Genomic DNA, 21916 nt, shown 5'->3' on the forward strand with positions numbered 1-21916 from the left:
CAGCCCCCAGCCTTCCTCCCCAGTCACTGATCGAGGCTAAGAGGAGAGGAGTCGGGGCCTCGGGACTTGTCTCAGGACGCCAGGGTGGGTGCTCCTCTGCAGACTGTGACACAGGGACCAGCTCTGGGGGCCAGAGCAGGGAGGCCAGGAGCAGGGAAGGAAGTGGCAGAAAAACCAGGAGAGGGCAGCAGAAAAGCGGGGCTGAGCCCCGCAGAGGAAACCCTTTGTCTCCACGTGTGTGACGCTGAGCTGCTCTCACAGCCACCAGTCCCCCAGGCGCTCCCTCCGCTTCCCCCCAATGCCACAGCCTCAGCAAAGTCTGTGCCCACATCTCAGCCAAGCAGCTCCCACATACTCACATTCTCAGGATCCTCTGCCTCCGGAGATCTGCCTTAATGAATGCTAAGATCAAGGGATGACAAAGAAGGGAAAGTTATCAAGCAGAGCAATGGTCAAGCTCATCCACGAGAGGGAGCCCTTAACTCTCCTAAGGGTCACGGGTATCCCACCTCCTTCAGACCTTCCAGGGATCTGGAGGTTCCACCAGCCAGCCTGACAGAGCCTGGGAACCACTGCTGTACAGACAGGAAGAAGCCAGTGACGACACTGGCCTCCATGCATAGACCCCTGATATTTGCAGGGAGTTTGCACACAGTGCTCCAAGCCTCACAGCCATCTCCATTCTACAGATTAGGAAAGTGGGGCTCACAGAGGCTGGTCCCCTTGCCCATGGTCAAGGGCTATGGAGGTCAGTGTCACAGTACAGGGTTCCAACAAGGGTCTATTGCGGGTAGGGTGGGGGCAAAGCCCATGCTCATGCTTCCCAAAGATACTTCCTCACGAGCCCTCCGCTTTGCACCTCTGCACCAGTGTCCCGGATCTGTGTGATCAGTCAGGACACTGGGGTCTGAATCTGCCAACAGCGTAAACTCAGGCACAGTCAGAGCATCACTTTGTCCTGAGGCCCTGACTCACCAGTGAGCACTGCTCCAAGGGTCAGGAAGACACACAGGAAGATGTTCCCAGGCATGGTTCCATAGTTGTCGATAATCTGGCCCTGGGAGATGGTGAAGATGATCCCAAATACCTGCAAAGACACAGAGAAGACGGGAGACAGGGGCCCAGCCACACAGCCCACGGGGAGCTGAGCTGCCTTATGCAGCGCCTGCACCTGCCGAGCCCAGCAGGGAACACAGGCCCACGGCTCCGGTGCCACCACCCAGCGAGAGGCCTACCTGGGCAGACACATTGAGGAGGCCAGACGACGACACAACTTCCGATTCCAGGTATGTCAGCTCCACGGCAAATTCAAACCCCAGAGTGAGATAGCCGGATATGGAGAAGCTGACGACCAGATCACAGAAACAAGGTGATGGAGGACTTCCGGAACAAGGAGGACAGGAGCCCATCTCCTCCGTACAACGACTTTGCCTGTTGGCTTTCTTCCCATCAAGACATTCCAGGCCCTTGAAAATCAGGCCAGGCCAAGAAAACAGGGACTCTTGCAGGCCAGAAAGGAGCCGAGGCTATTTTCTCAGCTGGCCCTTTGGGGATCCCTGTTCCTTCTGCATCTGACCATCAATTAGACAGGGCCAGCATTTACAGGAGGGGTTGGGATGCCTGGAGTGTTCAGCCCTCAGCTGAGAACTGCTGTGTGATGGGTACATGGCCCTGGGCTGGCAGGGGAAGTCCCTGGATATTGACCAGCCTCTCCATGGCTCTCTGGGACTCAAGGGGAGGGGCTCGGAGTCTTGAGTGTCCTTCAGAGAGGTGCCAGCAAAGCAGGACTCAATCTCTCTCTCTCACACACACACACAGTCATGTACAGCCCACAGAAAAATAATTGGGAGGTGACAATGAGCAGAGGTCCCTGTGGACAGGTTCTTTCTCATATAACCAGTCTAGAAAATGCCAGTTCTGTGATCTGACATCTGCACCACACCTTCTGCTGCTGTCACATCTGTAATCACTCTCATGGCTTCTAACACCTGCATACATATGGCAGGCCACTCTTATCTTCTGGGTCTCAGAGCACTTATGTGACATGCCTGGGGTTTCAGATAGTCCCCAGCATAAGTGACATTAGGACCCCCCTTTCTGATTCCCAGACCCGTGTGCTTTCTGTGGCCCCTGGTTGTCCCAGGCAGAGTTCATAAAGACAGGACATTTCCTAGCCTCCTAGAGATTTGTGAAGGACACGGTCCATCTCATCAGCATGGATGGGTCTGGAAGCCCCCAGGGAGCCTTCTGAAATCTGACAGGTGAACATGACCTCTGGCCACCATTTGCATCTTTCTGGAGGTCAGTGAGAGGCTGCAGAGGGACTCCTATTTCTTCTAGGAGGTCAGAGCTCTAGGAGCCATGCAGTGGTGCTTTCCAGTTAAGCAGGTGAGAGGTGAAACTTACCCAATTATCCCAGCAGTGATGTATACTATCCACAGGTGTCCCAGGTTCAAGGTCCCTGTGTACCCCGCCATGCCCACCAGAGTCATGATGTAGAGTACCAGGAAGGTCTGCCTACAAAGAGAGGTGAAGGCTCTAAGTTACGGCCCGTAGACTTCACCAGGATCTTTCCTTCCTCCCTCCCACACTCCCTCCCTCCCATCCTTCGGGTACCTACTATATGTCAAGTCGTCTGCTGTGTGCTGGGACATCTACTCACATGGACACGGTGTCCATGTGGTTAGTGGACAGAAGACCCATGATCACACAAATAGTTCTTGTGCTCAGAGCTACCAAGGGTCAGACCAGGACAGTATGAAGCCATCTTGAGGCATGTGTGTTCTGCTGTAGACCCCTCTCAACCAGATCACTCTGCACCTGGACTTGACACATCCTACCTACATGAAAGAAGGCACAGCTCTTTCGTCTCCTTCTCCTTCACCAAAAAAAAAAAAACAGGGGCACACACCAGCTGTGGTCAGGTGGCAGTGGTCACAGGACCAAGAAGCCCATTTTGCTTGTCTGCATCGCCCCCCGGCCCCCGGACAGTGCCGGGCAGGGACCTGACTGTGAGTCTCTCTCGTCTCCACATCCTTCCTCTTGCCACCTGCACACGTGCAGCACAGCTTTCCCTGCTGAATCTGAACTCCTCCACTCCTGACAGTGCAGCTGAGAGAACAGTCTCCAGCCCTGAACTAGCCCCTGATTCCAAAGCCCAAGGGAGAAAGCTGTGCCCCCTCCTGGGTGCGTGTCCCTCTACTGGTCCCTCAGAAGGCCCATCAGTCCTGGCTTCCGTTTCAGGCTCACCCTGCCTGAGCCCCTCCACGCACCTCTCCCCCAAGTTGCCCCCCAGGACCGCTGTGGCCCTGAGTCCTGCACTGGGACCGGCCCCCTCTCCCCGTCCTCCTGACTGAGGTCAGGGACTCACAAGGCACCTCCTTGTGCACTCTGGCCACGAGCATCAGGACTCAGACCACGGAAGCTCAGAGCCTTCCCTCATCTCTGCTGAAGCCAGAAACAAGGTGGGGTGGCTGGCAGGTGTATACTGTGCTTATGTCAAACTAATACTGCACTTGATGGATGCCAGAGATTCTCTTAAGCACTTTACATGCAGTTAGTATTTCATTCAACTCTTACAAAAGGTGTGCAAGAAAAGTCTGTACAACTATCCTGAATGTGACCAAAGAGGAAACATGAGGCTCAGGCTATGTGTCCAAGGTCATGCACGCAGTAACCGCATAGCTAAGGTTTGAACCCAGAACTGGGATTGGAAATCTGTGCTCTTTCTACTCCCCCACACAGGAATACTAACACCCGGTTAGTCTTTGGAAAAGAGCAACAGCCTCTGAAGGACACTCCTCCCTCCTGGATCTTCAAAGCAGCTGCTGAGGTCAGAGGGCCTTCATCTCTTCTCGCCCTGCTCCCCGCATCCAGGCCCTCCCGCTCACAACCCAGCCCCATGGACACCCATCTCCCTTGCTGACCACACAAGCTCACCTTTTGCCATATTTCTTTACACACAGCTTCTTCTCAAACCACTAGCCTGTCTGCAAAACCATCCGTAGCCTCAGCCAGACATAAATGGATCTGACCATCCAATTTCTGTCTCCAAACCAAAGGAGACCCACGTGGGAGCCTCAGGGAGAAGGAACAGGCACCAAAATGCCCAGATGACAGAGCTCCCCACCCTTTCTCTGCCCAAGTAGTGGAGCGGAAAGAAGAATGTCCATGCTGATTGCAGGATGCAGACATCAAATGCCACTAGGAACCGTATCAGCTAGACTCTGCAGTGTCCTCCCAGCCTTTCACTGTCTTTTCACTGTCTTTTCTGGTTCATCTGAATCATCTGGTTGCCCACATCCCGGCCCCGCCAACATTTCAATCCCTCCTTTCTGTTGCCACAGAGCAAACCTGGAAGAGAAATGCTGCTATCCCCCAGTTCAAGGGCGGCCAGTCCTCACTACCTGAAACCAGCAACCAGCATATGGCAGAAACGAGGCAGTAGCCCAGCTCTGCCAGCAGTAATTAGGACCAGCTGGGCTCCTCCTTGTGTCCAGCCAGGCAGCCACATCCCCAGGGAGGGCCTCAGTTGGCCTTTGCCGAGGGCAGCCAGAGGGAGCCCTGGTCTGACCAGAGCCTCATAGAAGTGGGTTTGTGTGCAGAGAACAGGTCTGCCACTGTCTGTCACCTCCAGACACTGGGAACTTTGGAGGCCTTGACAAAGCAGCCCAGAATACTGCCCTGCCCAGCGCAGGACAGCCCAGGCAGCTGCCCCACTGAGCAGCATTAACTGAGCACCCAGTGGATATGGAGCACAGGACAGACACAAGTTGAGCCTCTGTTTCCAGAGCACTTTCTCCAAGGCTGGCTACTGAATCAAGGCATCTGGGTTGATTTTTAAATGCAGACTCCCCTACTGAATTGACATCCATGAGGGTGGAACCCAGGGATCTGTGTTTTTAGTAAGCGTCCTGGCTGCTGCTGCTGCTAAGTCACTTCAGTCGTGTCCGACTCTGTGTGACCCCATAGATGGCAGCTCACCAGGCTCCCCCATCCCTGGGATTCTCCAGGAAAGAACACTGGAGTGGTTTGCCATTTCCTTCTCCAATGCATGAAAGTGAAAAGTGAAAGTGAAGTCGCTCAGTCGTGTCCAACTCTTAGTGACCCCATTGACTGAAGCCTACCAGGCTCCTCCGCCCATGGGATTTTCCAGGCAAGAGTACTGGAGTGGGGTGCCATTGCCTTCTCCGATTAGCCTGCAATCCACTAAAATTTTAGTGGCTCTTAGAAATGCACTGGGTAATCAGGACTAAACCACATCACGGTATTTACCAATGACGTGGAAGCAACTGCAAGGTAATACACTGAGAATTGTTGGAAGCACAGAGCACCCTGGTTAACCCCATGGGGTCCATGAAGGAGCCATGGAAACCTGGCAATGGAACCACCTTCTCATCCCCACTCTTTGGCGTTTCCACATACGTCCAACTGCTGATCCTTTTCTATGTTTCTTTTCTCTTTCCTTTGCTCCTTCTATGATCTACTTGGATGGAACTCGGAAAAGCCTGATGTCCTCTATCTCTACTCTTCCTATGGTCCCCACAGGGAAGGAACTGCTTCCCTCATTTTATAAATGAGGAAACTGAGCCTCCAAGAAGATACATCTGAACTGCCTCCTTGACCACTCATACCCCAGCTGCTGCAATCACATCCTTGAAGCCATGTTCCTAATGAACATGTCATTTTAAAACACGGTCTCCAATTCAGTCCAAGAGGAAGAGTCACTTACTTGTAGGTTTTGGTCCTATCCAGCCAGATGCCTGAGATCACAGCCCCAAGCATCCCTGCAACAGCGATGGTCAGGCCAATTCTTCCAACTATCACACCTTCCTCCTGGAAAAACCACAGCCCCAAGGATCACTCAAGGATGGAACAAGACATCTGATGGGTGCAGTCACCAGCAGGCAAAGGGGGTAAAGACAAGTAACTGGCGTGCCATTAGAGCCAGTTCTCAGGAAGTATTAGAACAAGATGACCTGTAAGAAGCTGCCAGTGGGAATAAAATCCTAGAATAATTGCTCCTCCCAACATAATATAACCCTGGATGTGTGTGGATCATACTGAATCCTGGGGGGAAATAAATTCTATCCTAGAACCACTTTTAGATAGATTTTTAAAAATATAATCTTTATAGGAAATCTTTGTCATTATTCCCATCTCTAAGATGGAAAAACTGTATATATATCCAAAGATTCCACACTTAGATTTTTTTCCAGCTATCAATGCTAAAGGGATAGAAAGATAATAATTATATATACTTAAAGTGTTTTTAGAAGCCAGACAGCATGCTGGGCATTTTTATATCATCATCTCATTTAATTCTCCAAATTCCCCACCATAAGGTTAGGAATCAATATTCCCCATATACTCATATGAAGACACTGAGGCACAGTGAGATTAGCCCACTAGCCCAAGGTCATGGGGCCTTTATTAAGTGCAGAGGTAGGATTTGAACTCAGAGCTGTCACCCTCCAACACTGGAACACTCAACACACAGTGGCCCATGCTCCCACAAGCATGAGACCCTTGATTTTTAAAAGGAGGCCTGGGCCTTGGATTCTTGATTGTAAATATTCAGAGTCCCATTCCCAACCCTCCCTGGTTCTGGAAACATTTACAACAGGCTTTCTGTTGAGCCACTAAGCATTTAAAATTAAACCTTGTCCCGATTTCGCAACTGAGATGTTTCAGCTGCGAGTCTGTGTGTGTGTGTTTGCCTACTATGTTGTCCGGCACCACATTATATACTTTACACATATATATCTTAGCATTTACTTTCTAAGCCTCAACTAATCTTTCAATAAGCAATTAGGCTTCTTCTGAGAAAAGAAAATGAGAGCTAAGAGACGGTAAACCAGTGTATCACACATCTGAGTTCTATTGGCGGTGGGGCTGAGACCCAGAGCCGCCTCCCTCCAAATCCTGGAGCTCACACCATAGCATGCCGCCTCCCCAGCTCCTGCCCAGACTAGAGATCGCCTTCTCTCAGGACCCAGCAGGTTTGGGGGACACCCTTACCACGTAGTGGAAGATCACCATGCGATTCAGCAGGGTGCACAAGGCATAAAAAGCACCAGCATTCAGACCTGAAGGAGGCAGGGAGAAACACAGCATTAGGGATGTTCTCTGCTGGGGCCATCGCTGACTTCTGCCCCCAGGGGTGAGAGGTCAGAAACGCTCACCTCCTTGCAGTGAGAGTGGTGCCCTCAGAGAAGAAGAAATGCGCCAAAACAAACAAAAGTAATCACTTGAATCTCTTCTTAACCACACAGCATTGCCGACTCATCCCTTTAGCTCTGTCCTGGAAACCCAGGTTCCAGAAAGTACATATTACTCCCAGTCAGAACTGTCTACATCCTTCTTAAGGGTTGGCCTGACCTAAGGGTTCGGTGAAACTACGGGACACCTTTCCACCTCCTCCTGATGACCTATGCCCCCTAAAGAATGCTCCAGACCTCTGACCCCTGACAACACTCCCTCTGTAGGTAGACTGTCACCTCTTTTCAACATCCCTCTTTCAACTATCTTCTCAGATTCCATATCACCCAAAATCCTATATTTGAAATCAGAAAGGACCCTAAAGAATATCTAGTTGATGCTCCTGATTCATTGATTCATCCATCAAGTAAATGGAGCACCTAGAATATATTTTAGTAATCGGTGTCATTAGAGAATGAGGCCATTTGTCCAAAACCATATAGTGACTGTGTAACTAAAATGAGACTAAAACTGATCCAAAGAAAAGGGCCTCCTACCCTCCCTTCATAATAATGATTATGATTGTGGTGACGCTCACACGACTACCACTGGCACACTTGGCATTGGGTCCACTTAGAAAGATGTAAGACAGGATCCGGTGCCCAGGCAGGGCAGCCTCAGGAATTGATGGTGACGGCTGATGGTGATGGTGGTGGTGGTGACGGTGGTGATTGTAGTGATGGTGGTGGTGGTGATGGTGGTGATGGTGATGGTAGTAGTGGTGGTGGTGATGGTGGTGGTGCTGGTGGTGATGGTGATGGTGGTGATGGTGGTGGTGATGCTGGTAGTGGTGGTGGTGGTGATGCTGGTGGTGATGGTGATGCTGGTGATGGTGGTGGTGGTAGTGATGGTGATGTTGCTGGTGATGCTGGTGGTGATGGTGGTGGTGGTGATGCTGGTGGTGGTGGTGGTGGCGGTGGTGATGGTGGTGGTGGTATTGGTGACGCTGGTGGTGATGGTGGTGGTGGTGGTGGTGGTGGTAGTGGTGGTGATGGTGGTGGTGGTGATGGTGATGCTGGTGGTGGTGATGGTGATGCTGGTGATGGTGATGGTGGTGGTGGTAGTGATGGTGATGGTGATGGTGGTGGTAGTGATGGTGGGGCTGGCAATGGGGGTGATGGTGGTGGTGGTGGTGATGCTGGTGGTGGTGGTGGTGGTGGGGGGGGTGATGGTGGTGGTGGTGATGGTTCAGGTGGTGATGGTGGTGGTGGTGATTGTGATGCTGGTGGTGGTGGTGGTGATGCTGGTGGTGGTGGTGGTGATGCTGGTGGTGATGGTGATGGTGGTGGTGGTAGTGATGGTGGGGCTGGCAATGGGGGTGATGGTGGTGGTGGTGGTGATGTTGTTGGTGGTGGTGGTGATGGTGGTGGTGGTGGTGGTGATGGTTCAGGTGGTGATGGTGGTGGTGGTGATTGTGATGGTGGTGATGGTGATGCTGGTGGTGATGGGGGTGGGGGTGATGGTGGTGGTGATGGTGGGGGTGGTTGAGGTGGTGATGGTGGTGGTGGTGATGGTGATGGTGGTGGTGCTGGTGGTGATGGTGGGGGGTGGTGGTGGTGGTGATGGTTATGCTGGTGGTGGTGGTGGTGGTGGTGGTGGTGGTGGTGACGCTGGTGGTGATGGGCGTGGTGGTGGTGGTGGTGGTGGTGACGCTGGTGGTGATGGGGGTGGGGGTGACGGTGGTGGTGATGGTGGGGGTGGTTGAGGTGGTGATGGTGGTGGTGGTGATGGTGATGCTGGTGGTGGTAGTGATGGTGGGGCTGGTAATGGGGGTGATAGTGGTGGTGGTGGTGATGCTGGTGGTGGTGGTGATGGTGGTGGTGGTGACGGTGGTGGTGGTGCTGATGGTGGGGCTGGCAATGGGGGTGATGGTGGTGGTGATGCTGGTAGTGATGGTGGTGGTGGTTGAGGTGGTGATGGTGGTGGTGGTGGTGCTGATGGTGGGGCTGGCAATAGGGGTGATGGTGGTGGTGATGGTGATGCTGGTGGTGATGGGGGTGGGGGTGATGGTGGTGGTGATGGTGGGGGTGGTTGAGGTGGTGATGGTGATGGTGGTGGTGCTGGTGGTAATGCTGGTGGTGATGGTAGGGGGTGATGGTGGTGATGGTGGTGGTTATGCTGGTGGTGACGGTGGTGGTGGTGGTGGTGACGCTGGTGGTGATGGGGGTGGTGGTGGTGGTGGTGACGCTGGTGGTGATGGGGGTGGGGGTGACGGTGGTGATGGTGGGGGTGGTTGAGGTGGTGGTGGTGATGGTGGTGGTGACGGTGGTGGTGGTGGTGGTGCTGATGGTGGTGGTGGTGGTGGTGGTGGTGGTGGTGACGGTGGTGGTGGTGGTGCTGATGGTGGGGCTGGCAATGGGGGTGATGGTGGTGGTGGTGGTGATGCTGGTGGTGATGGTGGTGGTGGTTGAGGTGGTGATGGTGGTGGTGGTGGTGATCGTGATGCTGGTGGTGGTGGTGGGGGGGTGATGGTGGTGATGGTGGTGGTTACGCTGGTGGTGATGGTGGTGGTGGTGATGCTGGTGGTCATGGTGGTGATGCTGGTGGTGAGGGCAGTGGCATGTCCTTACATACTTGACACTTTTCTAAATACCTTACAGTCCTAATAACGTAAAGTAGGTCATATTCTCTTCCAATTTTATAGATGTGAAAGGTACACTCAGATTTGAAAAACAATTATACAGAGGTCAGTCTGGAAGACTCACCAGGGGTCTTTTTAATTTCAGCTAATTTTGAGGCTCACGTGACTGCCACTGGCACACCTGGCATTAGGTCCACTTAGAAGGACATAAGACAGGACACGGTGCCCAGGGATGGCAGCCTCAGGCACCCCTCTTCACTGGAGCCAGTCCACGGGACCCCAGGCCACAGAGCCACTCAGAAGCCATCCTCTTTCGCCCCCAAGCGGATGGCTCAGCGCAGGGAAACGTGGGTGTGGCCCCCACCCTGCCTCAGCCCCTCCCAGGAGCCACTATTGTTTGTAACTCAAGCACAGGCTTAGTTGCCAGGATCCCCATAAAGGGCAGGCCAGTGGAGAGAGCTGCTGTGCTCAGAGAAGGACAACGAAGGGCTTCCCAACAGGGGTGAGAAGATGGCCCAGGAGGGGGACCAAGCTGGTAGAGGAGTGGGACGTGGAGCTCATCTTCTCCCACCAAAACATTAGAAACACACCTGCAATGGAACAAATCACACAGAACAGCTACTGAACACTGACAGAAGCCCCCAGACTTCCATAAAGACGAGAAAACCTCCACAAAGAAGGAATCAGGGTGGGGCCTCTGCCCCAGGAGGGAGCTGTGAAGGAGGGAAGGTTCCCGCACCTGGGGAAGCCTCCTCACCAGGAAGGGGATAAGACTGGATGAGGAAGAGCTTCTGAGCCCAGGAGGAGGGCACAGCAGCTGGTTTGTCAAAGGCAAAAAGGAGAATGACCTGCACAGAAGGCCAGCACCATCTCCCGGCACCTCCCAGCCTGAGATACTCCCCCATCGGTCCAGGCGGGGACTGGATGATGAAGCTCAGGCTTCAGAGGTCAGACCCAGGGAGAGGACCAGGGTTGGCTGCATGAAAATAGCCTGAATAGGTGACTGCGGCAAAGGAGCGTGTACTTAGAAGATGCTTGGGCCTGCCAGAGAGGCAAGGTGCCATTATTGGGGGCACATGAGGGGAGGGGCAGGACCACCATGAGAGTTTCTTTCCCTGTGAGCATGCCCAGGAAACAGGACACCACTTACAGGAGGTCCAAGGACAGCACAAGTCACCACTGTCCTGGTGGGCTCGAGGGGCAGGCACAGATTGCCACCAGGAGACCCATGAGTAGGCGCCAGGCCCTGTGCCCACTGTCCTGGGGGCACGCAAGGCCTGCTGTAACTGCACACCCCATATCACCGGGATAACAGCCAGCACACATTGAGGGAAGAGGCAGCAAGCATCTAAACTAAAAGCAGCCTCTCGATTCCAAAAGAGAGTGCAGAGGAGAAGGACTTGAGCTCACCTCCTCTTGTAAAAATGCCAAACCTGGAAAAAGAATGAAGGCACAGACTGAGAAGTTACAAGAGATGTTCAACAAAGAGCTAGGAAATATAAAGAACAAACAGAGGTGAGCAACACAGTAACTGTTATAAAAAACACACTAGGAGGAATCCATAGCAGCATAACTGAGGCAGAAGAGCAAATAAATGAGGTGGGAGGCTGAATGATGGAAATCACTGCTGTGGGACAGAATAAAGACAAAAGAATGACAAGAAATGAAGGCAGTCTCAGAGACTTCTGGGACAACACTAAACATACCAACACTTGCATTGCTGCTGCTGCTAAGTCACTTCAGTCGTGTCTGGCTCTGTGCAGCCCCATAGACAGCAGCCCACCAGGCTCCCCCGTCCCTGGGATTCTCCAGGCAAGAACATTGCAGTGGGTTGCCATTTCCTTCTCCAATGCATGAAAGTGAAAAGTGAAAGTGAAGTCGCTCAGTCGTGTCCGACCCTCAGCAACCCCATGGACTGCAGCCTACCAGGCTCCTCCGTCCATAGGATTTTCCAGGTGAGAGTACTGGAGTAGGGTGCCATTGCCTTCTCCAACACTTGCATTATAGGGGTCCAAAAGGAGAATAGAGGGCATGAGAAAATATTTGAAGAGATTATAGTCAAAAATTTCCTAATATGAGAAAGTAAACACTCACTCCAGTCCAGGAAGCAGAGAGACTCCCATACAAGATAAACCCAAGGAGAACATGCAGAGACATGTATTAATCAAACTGACAAAATTAAAGACAAAGAAAAACTATTAAAAGCAACCAAGGAGAAGCAACAAATAACATACAATGGAACTCCCACAAGCTTGTCGTTCAGGTGCTAAGTCACATCCGGCTCTTTGTGACCCCATGGACGACAGCACGCCAGGCTTCCCTGTCCTACACTGTCTCCTGGAGTTTGCTCAGACTCATGTCCATTGAGCTGGTGATGCCATCTAACCTCTCATCCTCTGTGCCCCTTCTCCCCTGCCCTCAATCTTTCCCATAAGGTTATCAGCTGGTTTTTCAGCAGAAACTTTGCTGGCCAGAAGGGAATGGCAAGATATATTTGAAGTAATGAAAAGGAATAACCTACAACTAAGAATACTCTATGTAGACAGGTCATTCAGATTTGACGGAGAAATCAAGCTTTACAGATAAGCAAAAGCTAAAAGAATTCAGCACCACCAAACCAGTGTTATAACAAATCCTAAAGGAATTCTCTAGACAGGGAAAAAAAAGAAAAGGCAACTACAATCAAGAAAATTGCAAATGGGGAAGCTCACTAGTAAAGACTAACATAAGGTAGAAAATAATCCACACACACATAGGATATCAAAACCAGCAATCATGAGGAGCAAACAAATGCAGGATATTGGAAATGCACTTGAAATCAGAAGATCAGCAACTTAAAACAATCTTATATATAGAGAGACTGTTTTATCAAAAGCTATGAAAACCACAAACCAAAAACCTATAATAGATACACAAGAACAAAAACAGCAACCCAAACATATCACTATAGATAGACATCCAATCACAAGAGAAGAGAATAAAAGACAAAGGGAAGAAAACATACTTTCAAAAACAAATCCTAAACAATTAACAAAATGGCAATAAGAACATTCACATTGTTAATTACCTTAAATGTAAATAGATTAAATGCTCCCACCAAAAGACATAGACTGACTGAATGGATACAAAAAGAAGACCCATATATATGCTGTCTATAAGAAACCCACTTCAGATCTAGGAACACACACAGACTGAAAGGGACAGAATGAAATAAAAAATATTCCATGCAAATGGAAATCAAGAGAAAGCTAGAGCAATACTCATATCAGACAAAATAGACTTTAAAATACAGAATATTACAAGATACAAAGAAGGACACTACATAACGATCAAGGGATATATAAAAATTATATATATATATATATATATGCACTATATGCACTCAAAATATAGCAAAAACAGCCCAAATATATAAGGGACTTAAATGTTCTTTAACAGCCTTTATACTAAAAAAAGGAAAGAACACAAAATCATAAATTAGAAAGGAATCAACAAAAACACAATAAATACAAAGGGTGTAGGGAAAGGACTTATAAGCTGTTTATTCTTTGAAAAGATATCAGCAGATGAATTGATAAACCTTTAGCTAGATTCATCATGAAAAAAAAAAAGGAAAAAAACACAAAATCATAAATTAGAAAAGGAAAGAGACAGCAAAAGAGACTGATTAAAACTTATGGACAGGGACATAAATACAATGGCATTGAAACTACTATAAAAACTATACACGATGCTGGAATAAATGGACAACCTTGAAGAAATGGACAAAGTCTTAGAAAGACACAGCCTTCTAAAACTGAACCGGAAAGAAGTAGAAAATATGAACAGACCAATTGCAAATAGTGAAATTAAAACAGTGACTTAAAAACTCCCAACAGGGACTTCCCTGGTGGTCCAGTGGTTAAAATCTGCCTTCCAATGTAAGAGGGATGTGGGTTCGATCCCTGGGCAGAGAACTAAAATCCCACATGCTGTGTGGCCAAACTAATAAACAAAAAACATAAAAACAACAATGCAGTACACCCAGTTAGACTTGACTTTCAGGAAAATAATTTTTTAGTATAAAAATGCCCCAAATCCAGATACATCAGGTCTCTTCTTTCACATTTCTAGTTGAAGTACACGCCTGGACACATCTGCTTCTTACCATACCTGATGTTGTCTTGCATTCAGGTAAAAAAAGGAGCCAAGTGAGCAGATGAAGGATTGGTTGGGGAATGATTCACATAGTAAGACTCATGTAAACATCCATCCATACATTCATTCAATCACCCATTTAACAATTGTCAGCTTGGAGTACCTGCTCCAGGCTATAATTTCTCCTACTGCTGAGGAAATATATAGGTTAATAGACATAAATCCCTACTCTCAGGGAGTTCCTAGTTTGTGGGAAAACAGACTTGGAAATGACTTGTCGTGTCTGACTCTTTGTGACCCCATGGACTGTAGCCCACCAGGCTCCTCCATCCATGGAATTTTCCAGGCAAGAGTACTGGAGTGGGTTGCCATTTCCTTCTCCAAAGATGTACTAAGAACAGCACAATAAATGGTCACCTAATACTGCTTCACAGCAGACATACTGGGATGAGACTTGGAGGGTCAGCAGACATGTTGCCAGGTGACTTGACAGGGGAAGGAATGGTTTCCCAGGTAAACTTAAAGGAACAGGGAAGACTCTGAAGCACAGCTGGCTCTTCTGCTTAATCCTAAATGACGACTTTACATATACATTTGGGATCTGGAAACAGTAAGATACACAGAAACGTCAGGTCTCTTGTCTCACATGCCCAGCCCCAGTACACCCCGGACACACGTGCATCATACCATAGGTGATGACTAGCAGCACAAAGTTGAGGTTTTTGAAGAGTTGGATGATGGAACTTAAGTACGAAGCATCAGTAGACGCCAAGGCATAGCTCAGGCACTGGGCCCTGCTGGGGGGATGTTTAGGCTTCTCTTTGAACACTGAAAGGAAACAAACAGAGGTCATTGCAAGTCCCCTGGTCCTACTCCTGCAGAGCTGACACACGGATAAGAGCTGACTCCCTCATCTGAGAAGGGGCTCAGACTCCAAAAGGAAATATTAACTCTTTGATTAAATCCTCTCGAGTCTCCTCTCTTGAAGCTGCATCTCACTGTCTGTGGCTGAGGGGCTGGTCCTTTGACTACTTTTTCTTAATGACCTTTGGACAGCTGCGATCATTGGACTTTCCAGGCAGTGCTCGAGGATAAAGGAGTCCTGTAATAAATGGCAAATACCAAATGGCAGAGCACTGAAAAATCCCATAGTAACCAGTGGACAGAAAGGAAGTGAGAGCTGAGGCTCTGGGATTCGTGGGCCCAGATGGGGACTCAGCCCCAGAGCTCCTCCCGGGGAAAGGGCTGGGCTGCCCATGAGAGCACAGAGCCTGGCACTTGCTGCCAGTAAACACTCCCTGAGTGAGGGAAGGAGCTGCTCCTATTGCAGAGACCTCGAGTCCCTCCCTAGTTTCTCAGAGTATGCCTCCTGGGAAACCAGAGGACTAACACGAGCTCCTGCAGGACTGGGGCTCTGATAGGAAGGACCGGGGAGGGACAGTGGGAAAACCATTCTCCGTACGTTCTAGCTTCAGTACAGCTGGTACAGTCCATTTCACTGCACTGACTGCTGTCCAGTTCTCTGGGGGCCAGATCAGTTTAACCAGCTGTCTGCCTAAACTGGTCCCCCAGCTGAAGCACCATCTTCATCCGCAGACTCCATAAGAACACTTGTGAAAGGTTGGGAGACTGTCTCCATTTAGAGGAAGCTCTGGAAATGAGATTTAATCACTTGAAGATCAAATGATCCCCCCGCTCAGACAACCCTCCAGCCCAGACTACAGGGCCCTGCTTCTTCCTTCTCTGGAAATAGTCTTGAACAACCTACCACCTTTAGGAACCTCTCATCCATTGTCTGGCCTGTTCACCTCCGTTTCTATTATGTGTATGTGCTGTGCTTAGTCGTGTCTGACTCTTCGCAGTGCCTGGACTACAACCCACCAGGCTTCTCTGTCCATGGGGATTCTCCAGGCAAAAATACTGGAGTGGATAGCCTATCCCTTCTTCAGGGGATCTTCCCAACCCAGGAATCAGACCAGGGTTTCCTGCATTGCAGGCAGATTCTTGACCAGCTGAGCTAACAAATTGGTCCCAAGTTTTCTATTAGCGGAAAGAAATCAAGGAAAGAAGTGTTTTGTTTTTTAATATCTGTAATGGCAGGGTTTGCTCAGGGACTTGCCAACTGCAAACCACAATTCAGATAAGATTTTTCAGTTCTTTTTACTCAAGGACTGTGTGTGTTTAATAGTAAAATGTCACGCTGTAGAAATGTCCTACCTTCAGATCTCAACTGCAAAGGACCAGGCCCTCATTTGCTACAAACACAAGGATTGACAACTAGGTACATTACAGTTTGAAACTTCAGTTCTGGCTGAGATTGTTTTCAGCCACAGCTTCACAGATCCCACCTTTCCAGGAGCAAGAAGGAACTCCATCCAAGGGATCCTGTGAGCTTTGAAAAGCCATCAGGCAGCCCCTCCTCAGCTTGGACCCGGTGAGGGAATGACAGTAAGAACAGCTGGATGAGGTGCGTGATCATAAAATTGTTTGACTCTGGAGGTGAGGCCGGCAGGAAGGAAGGAAAACTTAAACGTGTGTGGTGGAATTTTCAGATATTAAGAGACAGCTGGTTAATCTTTAAAGACAAATGACTCACTGAAAATGAACACTTCTTCTGCACTCTTTCTGAATTTATCACAGCCTGTGTGATATCACTCAGATGATAAAAGAGGATATAAATCGTATTAACCAAATATCTCAATGCTCAGATATATATTCATATAAAATTAATAGTAGTTATTTGAGGTTTCTGGTTGGGGTTAGCTGGTTAGTTGGTGATCCTTTTCTTTATGCTTTTTTTTGTGTATTTTCTAGATTTTTCCATAATAAGCCTATCTTATATACCTTTTTAAAAAAGTATTTTAGAAATGTGGTCCCCAGGTATTTTCAGGTGAATGTATGAGAGGACTAGTGTTTATAGGTCAATCCTGTTTTGTTCCAGAACTTTAGAGTATGGAGTTAAACAATTTAGGCTTGAATCCAATCTCTGCCACTTACTATCTGATCTTGAATACCTTCACTCTCCTCAAGTATCAGTTTCCCCTTAGTTAAGTGAACTGAGAGTGGGATCCCCTCTATAGGGCCCTTGAAGAGTCAATGAGATCAGGCACACTCAGCACAGGGCCTGTGACATCATAAATGCTCACCGGGGTTTCATCAAGGAAATCAGCAGGCTGCCCATTAATTCTAATGAGGTCACGCTAGGAAACTGGTGAATTACAGCTAAACTTTACTGAGCAGCTAACAAAGTACACAGAACCAGCTAGCACTGTATGAGCAGCACCTACTCAGGCTATAAGGCTTGAAGACCATTAGAAGCCCAGCCTCCAGTTTCTGTAGATATATTTTATAGAATGCATGGTACCTAGAATGGTGTTCTAGGGTCATGTTCATAAGGTCCTCACCCAAGTCAGCAGGACCTCCCTCCGTCCCCACCCACCCCTTAAATCTGCTAATGACCTTACCGACGATGACAAGGATGAAAAGCAGAGTGGCCACACCTGCTGTTACGTAGAACATGATGCTGATATAGTAGGCAAGCTCATCAGGGTTGTCGATGTTGGGTACCGAGACAGCAGGGACCAAGAACCCAAGGGCAATTCCAAGCTATAGAAGACAGAGAGAATCAATAGTAGTATAAGTGTTCAAGAGGGGACAGTACACACTTAACCCACTCCTAATAAGAATCATAATCCCCAACTTCCGTTCTCTCTTAGAACACAAACAGGGATTGTTTTCCCTCTTAAGACACCACAGAGATCTTTCTTTTGCTTCACAATTCAACTTACGTACATTTATGACACCCCTCGGTATCAATCCTATTGAAAAAATTATAGTTGGAGTTCTCAATGCAAGCTGGCTCTTCTCTAGCTGCAAACTACTGAACAATGTTCCTATACTCCCATCGCTAAGGTAGAATGAAATCATGCCATTTGCAGTAACACTGATGGACGTAGAGATTCTCATACTGAGTAAAATAAGTTAGAGAAAAACAAATATCGTTATGATATCTCTTAAATGTGGAATGCTCAAAATCCTTCAAGCTAGGTTCAGCAGTATAAGAACCAAGAACTTCCAGATGTACAAGCTGGGTTTTAAAGAGGCAGAGGATTCAGAGATCACGTTGCCAACATTTGTTGGATCATGCAGAAAACATGGGAGTTTCAGAAAAAAATCTTCTTTTGCTTCATTGACTACATGAAAAGCTTTGACTGTGTGGATCACAACAAACTGTGGAAAATTCTTAAAGAGATGGGAGTACCAGAACACTTTACCTGGCTCCTGAGAATTCTGTATCTGGGTCAAGAATCCAACAGTTAGATCATTACATAGAACAACTGACTGGCTCAAAATTGGGAAAGGAGTATGACAAAGAGGTATCCCTGCTTATTTTAACTTGTATGCAGAGTTGCTGTTGTTTAGTCGCTAAGTCATGTCCAATTCTTTGCCTGCCAGTCTCTTCTCTCCATGCGATTCTCCAGGCAAGAATACTGGAGTGGGTTGCCATTTCCTTCTCTAGGGGAACTTCACAACCCAGGGATCGAAGCCATGTCTCCTGCATTGCAGGCAGATTCTTTACTACTGAGTCACCTGGGAAACCCATATGCAGACTTTATCATGTGAAATGCTGAGTTGGATGAATCACAAGCTGGAATCAAGAATGCTGGGAGAAATAGCAACAACCTCAGATATACAGTTTACTTCATGTATCTGTGGGAGGTACAAGGGTGTGGAGCTTCCTGGTCCACAATCTACTAAGGGACAGGCTGGGTGGGAAGGTCAAGCGAGAAGGAAACAGAAGACATAGACTTGATTCCACGGAATCATCAGGCCCTCAAGACTGCCTGCCAAGGCAACACGGCCAAGACAGAAGCCAGGCCAGGCTACCAGAGCCTCCTCCCAAGCAGTGCACTGAGCTGAAGGTCAAAGAAGCAGGGTTAGGAGTTACTCTGCTGTGGTTCCACCTCACAGGCCTGCAGGGCCTCTACCACCCTGCCCCGCATGCCCCAGGGGTCCAGGATATTTTCAGAACCTCAAGTGAATCAGAATTATAAGCGTTACCCCAAGCCCACCCTCCCATCTCACTCTGGAGAGCGACTGAGCTCCCAGCTCCTCCCCCTGGGAACTGGACCCTTCCTACAGCAGCACAGACACGCCAGCCCCGACAGGAACCCGGCTCCAGGCAGGAGGGCGCCTTCCCAGGGCACGGAGCTCCTCTCTCCTGGTGATTTCACGTCTGATCACAAACCTCGCCTGGGAAGCCAGGTGGAAACACAGGCGCCTGGCCTCTTCCCTGGAGGATCTGATTAGAAGTCCAGGTGAGGGCCCAGGCGTCTGTAGTCTGTCCTGGACCCACAGGTGAGGTAAATGGGCACCATTTGAGGGAGCACTGGTCTAGTTTCCTTCCCCAGTGGCCAGCCTCTGAGCTCACCCACCTGCCTGTATCTTTGGTGAGGGCTTTGCATGAAGGAGAAACCAGAACTGGCATTCAGTTCCCCTTTACCTTCCCTAGAAGTCTAATATAACCCACAATTTAAAAACTTTTAAAATAACAATAATTATAATAAGTTTTTGAGTTTTATCAGCATATAAAAAAAGTTTATAAGCTAGACTCAAAAGACAAATATTATTGATTTTTATTGATATTGATTTATTTATTGATTTATTGATATAAATATTGATTATTTGATTTTGGTTATATGAATTATCTAGAACATGCAAATTCATAGAAAGTAGAAGAGCTTACTAGAGGCAGGAGGAGGGGGAAAGGACAGGTTGTTATTTAACTGGTACAGAGTTGTTGGGAATGAAGAAAAAAAGTTTTGGGTACATATATTAGTAATTCTTATACAACCTTGTGAAAATAATGCCATTGAATTGTACATGTATGACTGGGTAAAATTACAAATATGTCAATTTCAACACAATTTAAAAAATCAGGTTCATAACACGCCCAACTTTCTGGCCCATAAACTCATGGAGATGCAAAGAATTTAAGACTCTCCTTTCAGAATGAAGGAAAAACAAAGGCTTCCCAGGACTTCCCGTGATTTGCAGGCCTTGGAAATCAGAGCAGCAGTTCTGCTCTATCCTCCTGCACTCAACTCTAACCTCCAGGGAAGGAGTTGGGCCCCGGGCTCTGATCCGCTGTCCTGGCCTCAGCTGTGTGTAAGGAAGGTGAGAGCAACAGCAGGGCCACCAGGGCCCCGCTCTGCTTTCCACGGGGTATGGGAGATGCTGCGCTTGAGGAAAGCTGGTTGGACGGGCAAAAAACATCTGCCAAGCTTAAGACACAGCATAGTCTGACGCGCAGGGACTGCTCCCCGAGGAAGAACAGCAGCACAGAACTCACAGGTTCAAGCTGGTGAAGTAAGTTGAGGAATGAGATCATAAAGATGGCGACAGCAGGCTTTCTGCCTGCAGAGGAGACACCGTGGGTGACAGGAAAGGCCCATCCTTCTGTCTCCCCACTTTTCTCACACAGTCACTCAGTCACACTTAGTCAGACTCAGCCACACTTCACCTAGGGTCGCAAACACTGTTGCAGTCGGAAAACACAGCCTTCACCCAGTGAGGCAGTTCGGTACAATGAACACTCAGTCCCCAGTGAACACCCACTCCTCCACCCACCTGATTGCCGAGGACAGCTATGGAGCAGGCTGTTGACACCTCATCATCTCCGAACCAGACGGAAGCAATGTGGGAGGGCATACCCAGGATGAAGACCTGGGCCACGGAGCAGACAACCTGGCCCAGCACCGTGACTGGGAAGAGATGCGGCTGCAGGCTGCCCAGCTTCACCCAGGCCCCCAGGCAGTTGAGAGCAGAGCCAGCGAGGGCGATGGTCCACAGGCCGAACTTCTCCAAGAGCCAGGCCACCGGCAGGAGCAGAGGAATGTAGGCCAGCATGTAGCACATGGACAGCCAGTCGATGGCAAAGGAACTGACCCCGTAGAAGTACATGAAGATGTTATTGATGGCGGCGTACTGGATCCACTGGAAGGCATTGCACATGGAGTAGCAGCTGAACACCAGGACGACTGCCCACCGGCGCTTGCTCACCTTGATCATGAACTCTCTGTCCAAGATTCTGAATAGGGTGTAGCCACGGGCTTCCGCCTCGAGTGGGGACCTCTGAGAAGGGGTGCCATCATGCTCCTGTTGGTTCAGATCTTCATCCTCCATGACTCCAACCTGTACCGGAGCCCTGAGCATGTGCTAGGGACTCCAGCAGTCTTAAGAGACAGCGCTTTGACCGGTTCTCTGAAGCCCTCAGGCCACTTGCCCCGCCTGTTGCAGAGTTCCAGAATAAAGGGAGGCCTGAGCCTACCGAAGAGCCCAGAGTGGGGCTCCCTGTGCTCCCCTCCCAGCGACTGCTCCCACTTGGCCTTTATGTCTCTGTCCCTGACTGCTATGCCCTAGGCTGGTGGAAAATGCCTCGAGCCAGTCCTGGCAACCTCCCAAGGCTTTCTAGCCAGTTCAGCCCATCAAAAACAGTTATCTCCTTGCACAAGAACTTTACAGGACTGTGATAGCTCTGGGGCGGGGACTGGGGCCTGGCTCCACCTCACTCCCCCACCCTAATTCCCAACCCTGTTTGCTAGACTTTCAGTTTAAAGATAAATTTGTAAATTTCCCAGGCTGGTTGTGCTCTTGGGATAAAGTGAGTTATAGAAAACTTGTCTCCTATTTGCTTTCCCCCAGTCCTGGTCTTTTGTTAGGGAACTCAGATTTGCAGCTAATTGGCAGGGTTCTTCTTTCCTTTGGATTCCTGGGGCCTCCTACACGTGGGGACCTGAGTGGGAGGGGAGAGGGGAGTTCTCAGATGCTGAAGACGCAGTGTCAGTTGAGTGAACTGCCTAGCACAGCACACACTGTTAAGTGGGCTCTGCAGCCAGCTAGCCCTAGACTGCCCCCTGCTGGTCTGCAGCCAGGTAA

The 21916-nt window shown here is 49.2% G+C and overlaps 1 protein-coding gene across 1 annotated transcript; it reads right to left on the bottom strand.

The window, feature by feature from the left end:
• Window positions 1–355: 355 nt before the first annotated feature.
• Window positions 356–21163, bottom strand: FLVCR2 (FLVCR choline and putative heme transporter 2). The gene is made up of 9 exons (XM_070378553.1): window positions 20609–21163; window positions 17443–17584; window positions 14666–14806; window positions 7021–7088; window positions 5732–5835; window positions 2407–2517; window positions 1236–1344; window positions 976–1087; window positions 356–402 (listed from the first exon to the last, which is right to left on the bottom strand). Exons 1-9 carry the CDS (start codon window positions 21161–21163, stop codon window positions 356–358), a joined length of 1389 nt encoding a protein of 462 aa, XP_070234654.1.
• Between the last annotated feature and the right edge of the window lie 753 nt (window positions 21164–21916).

Source organism: Bos mutus, chromosome 10, assembly GCF_027580195.1.
Source record: "Bos mutus isolate GX-2022 chromosome 10, NWIPB_WYAK_1.1, whole genome shotgun sequence".
In the NCBI taxonomy this organism is placed as follows: Eukaryota; Metazoa; Chordata; class Mammalia; order Artiodactyla; family Bovidae; genus Bos; species Bos mutus.

What these genes read in the sequence shown, in the direction of transcription:
- FLVCR2 (XM_070378553.1), bottom strand. Translation starts at nt 21,163, where the DNA reads ATGGAGGATGAAGATCTGAACCAACAGGAGCATGATGGCACCCCTTCT. An exon ending in TTTCATCCTTGTCATCGTCG is followed by an intron (nt 14,807 to 17,442) that starts GTAAGGTCATTA and finishes GTTTCCTTTCAG; the next exon opens with TGTTCAAAGAGAAGCCTAAA. An exon ending in GATAGGACCAAAACCTACAA is followed by an intron (nt 2,518 to 5,731) that starts GTAAGTGACTCT and finishes CTCTCTTTGTAG; the next exon opens with GCAGACCTTCCTGGTACTCT.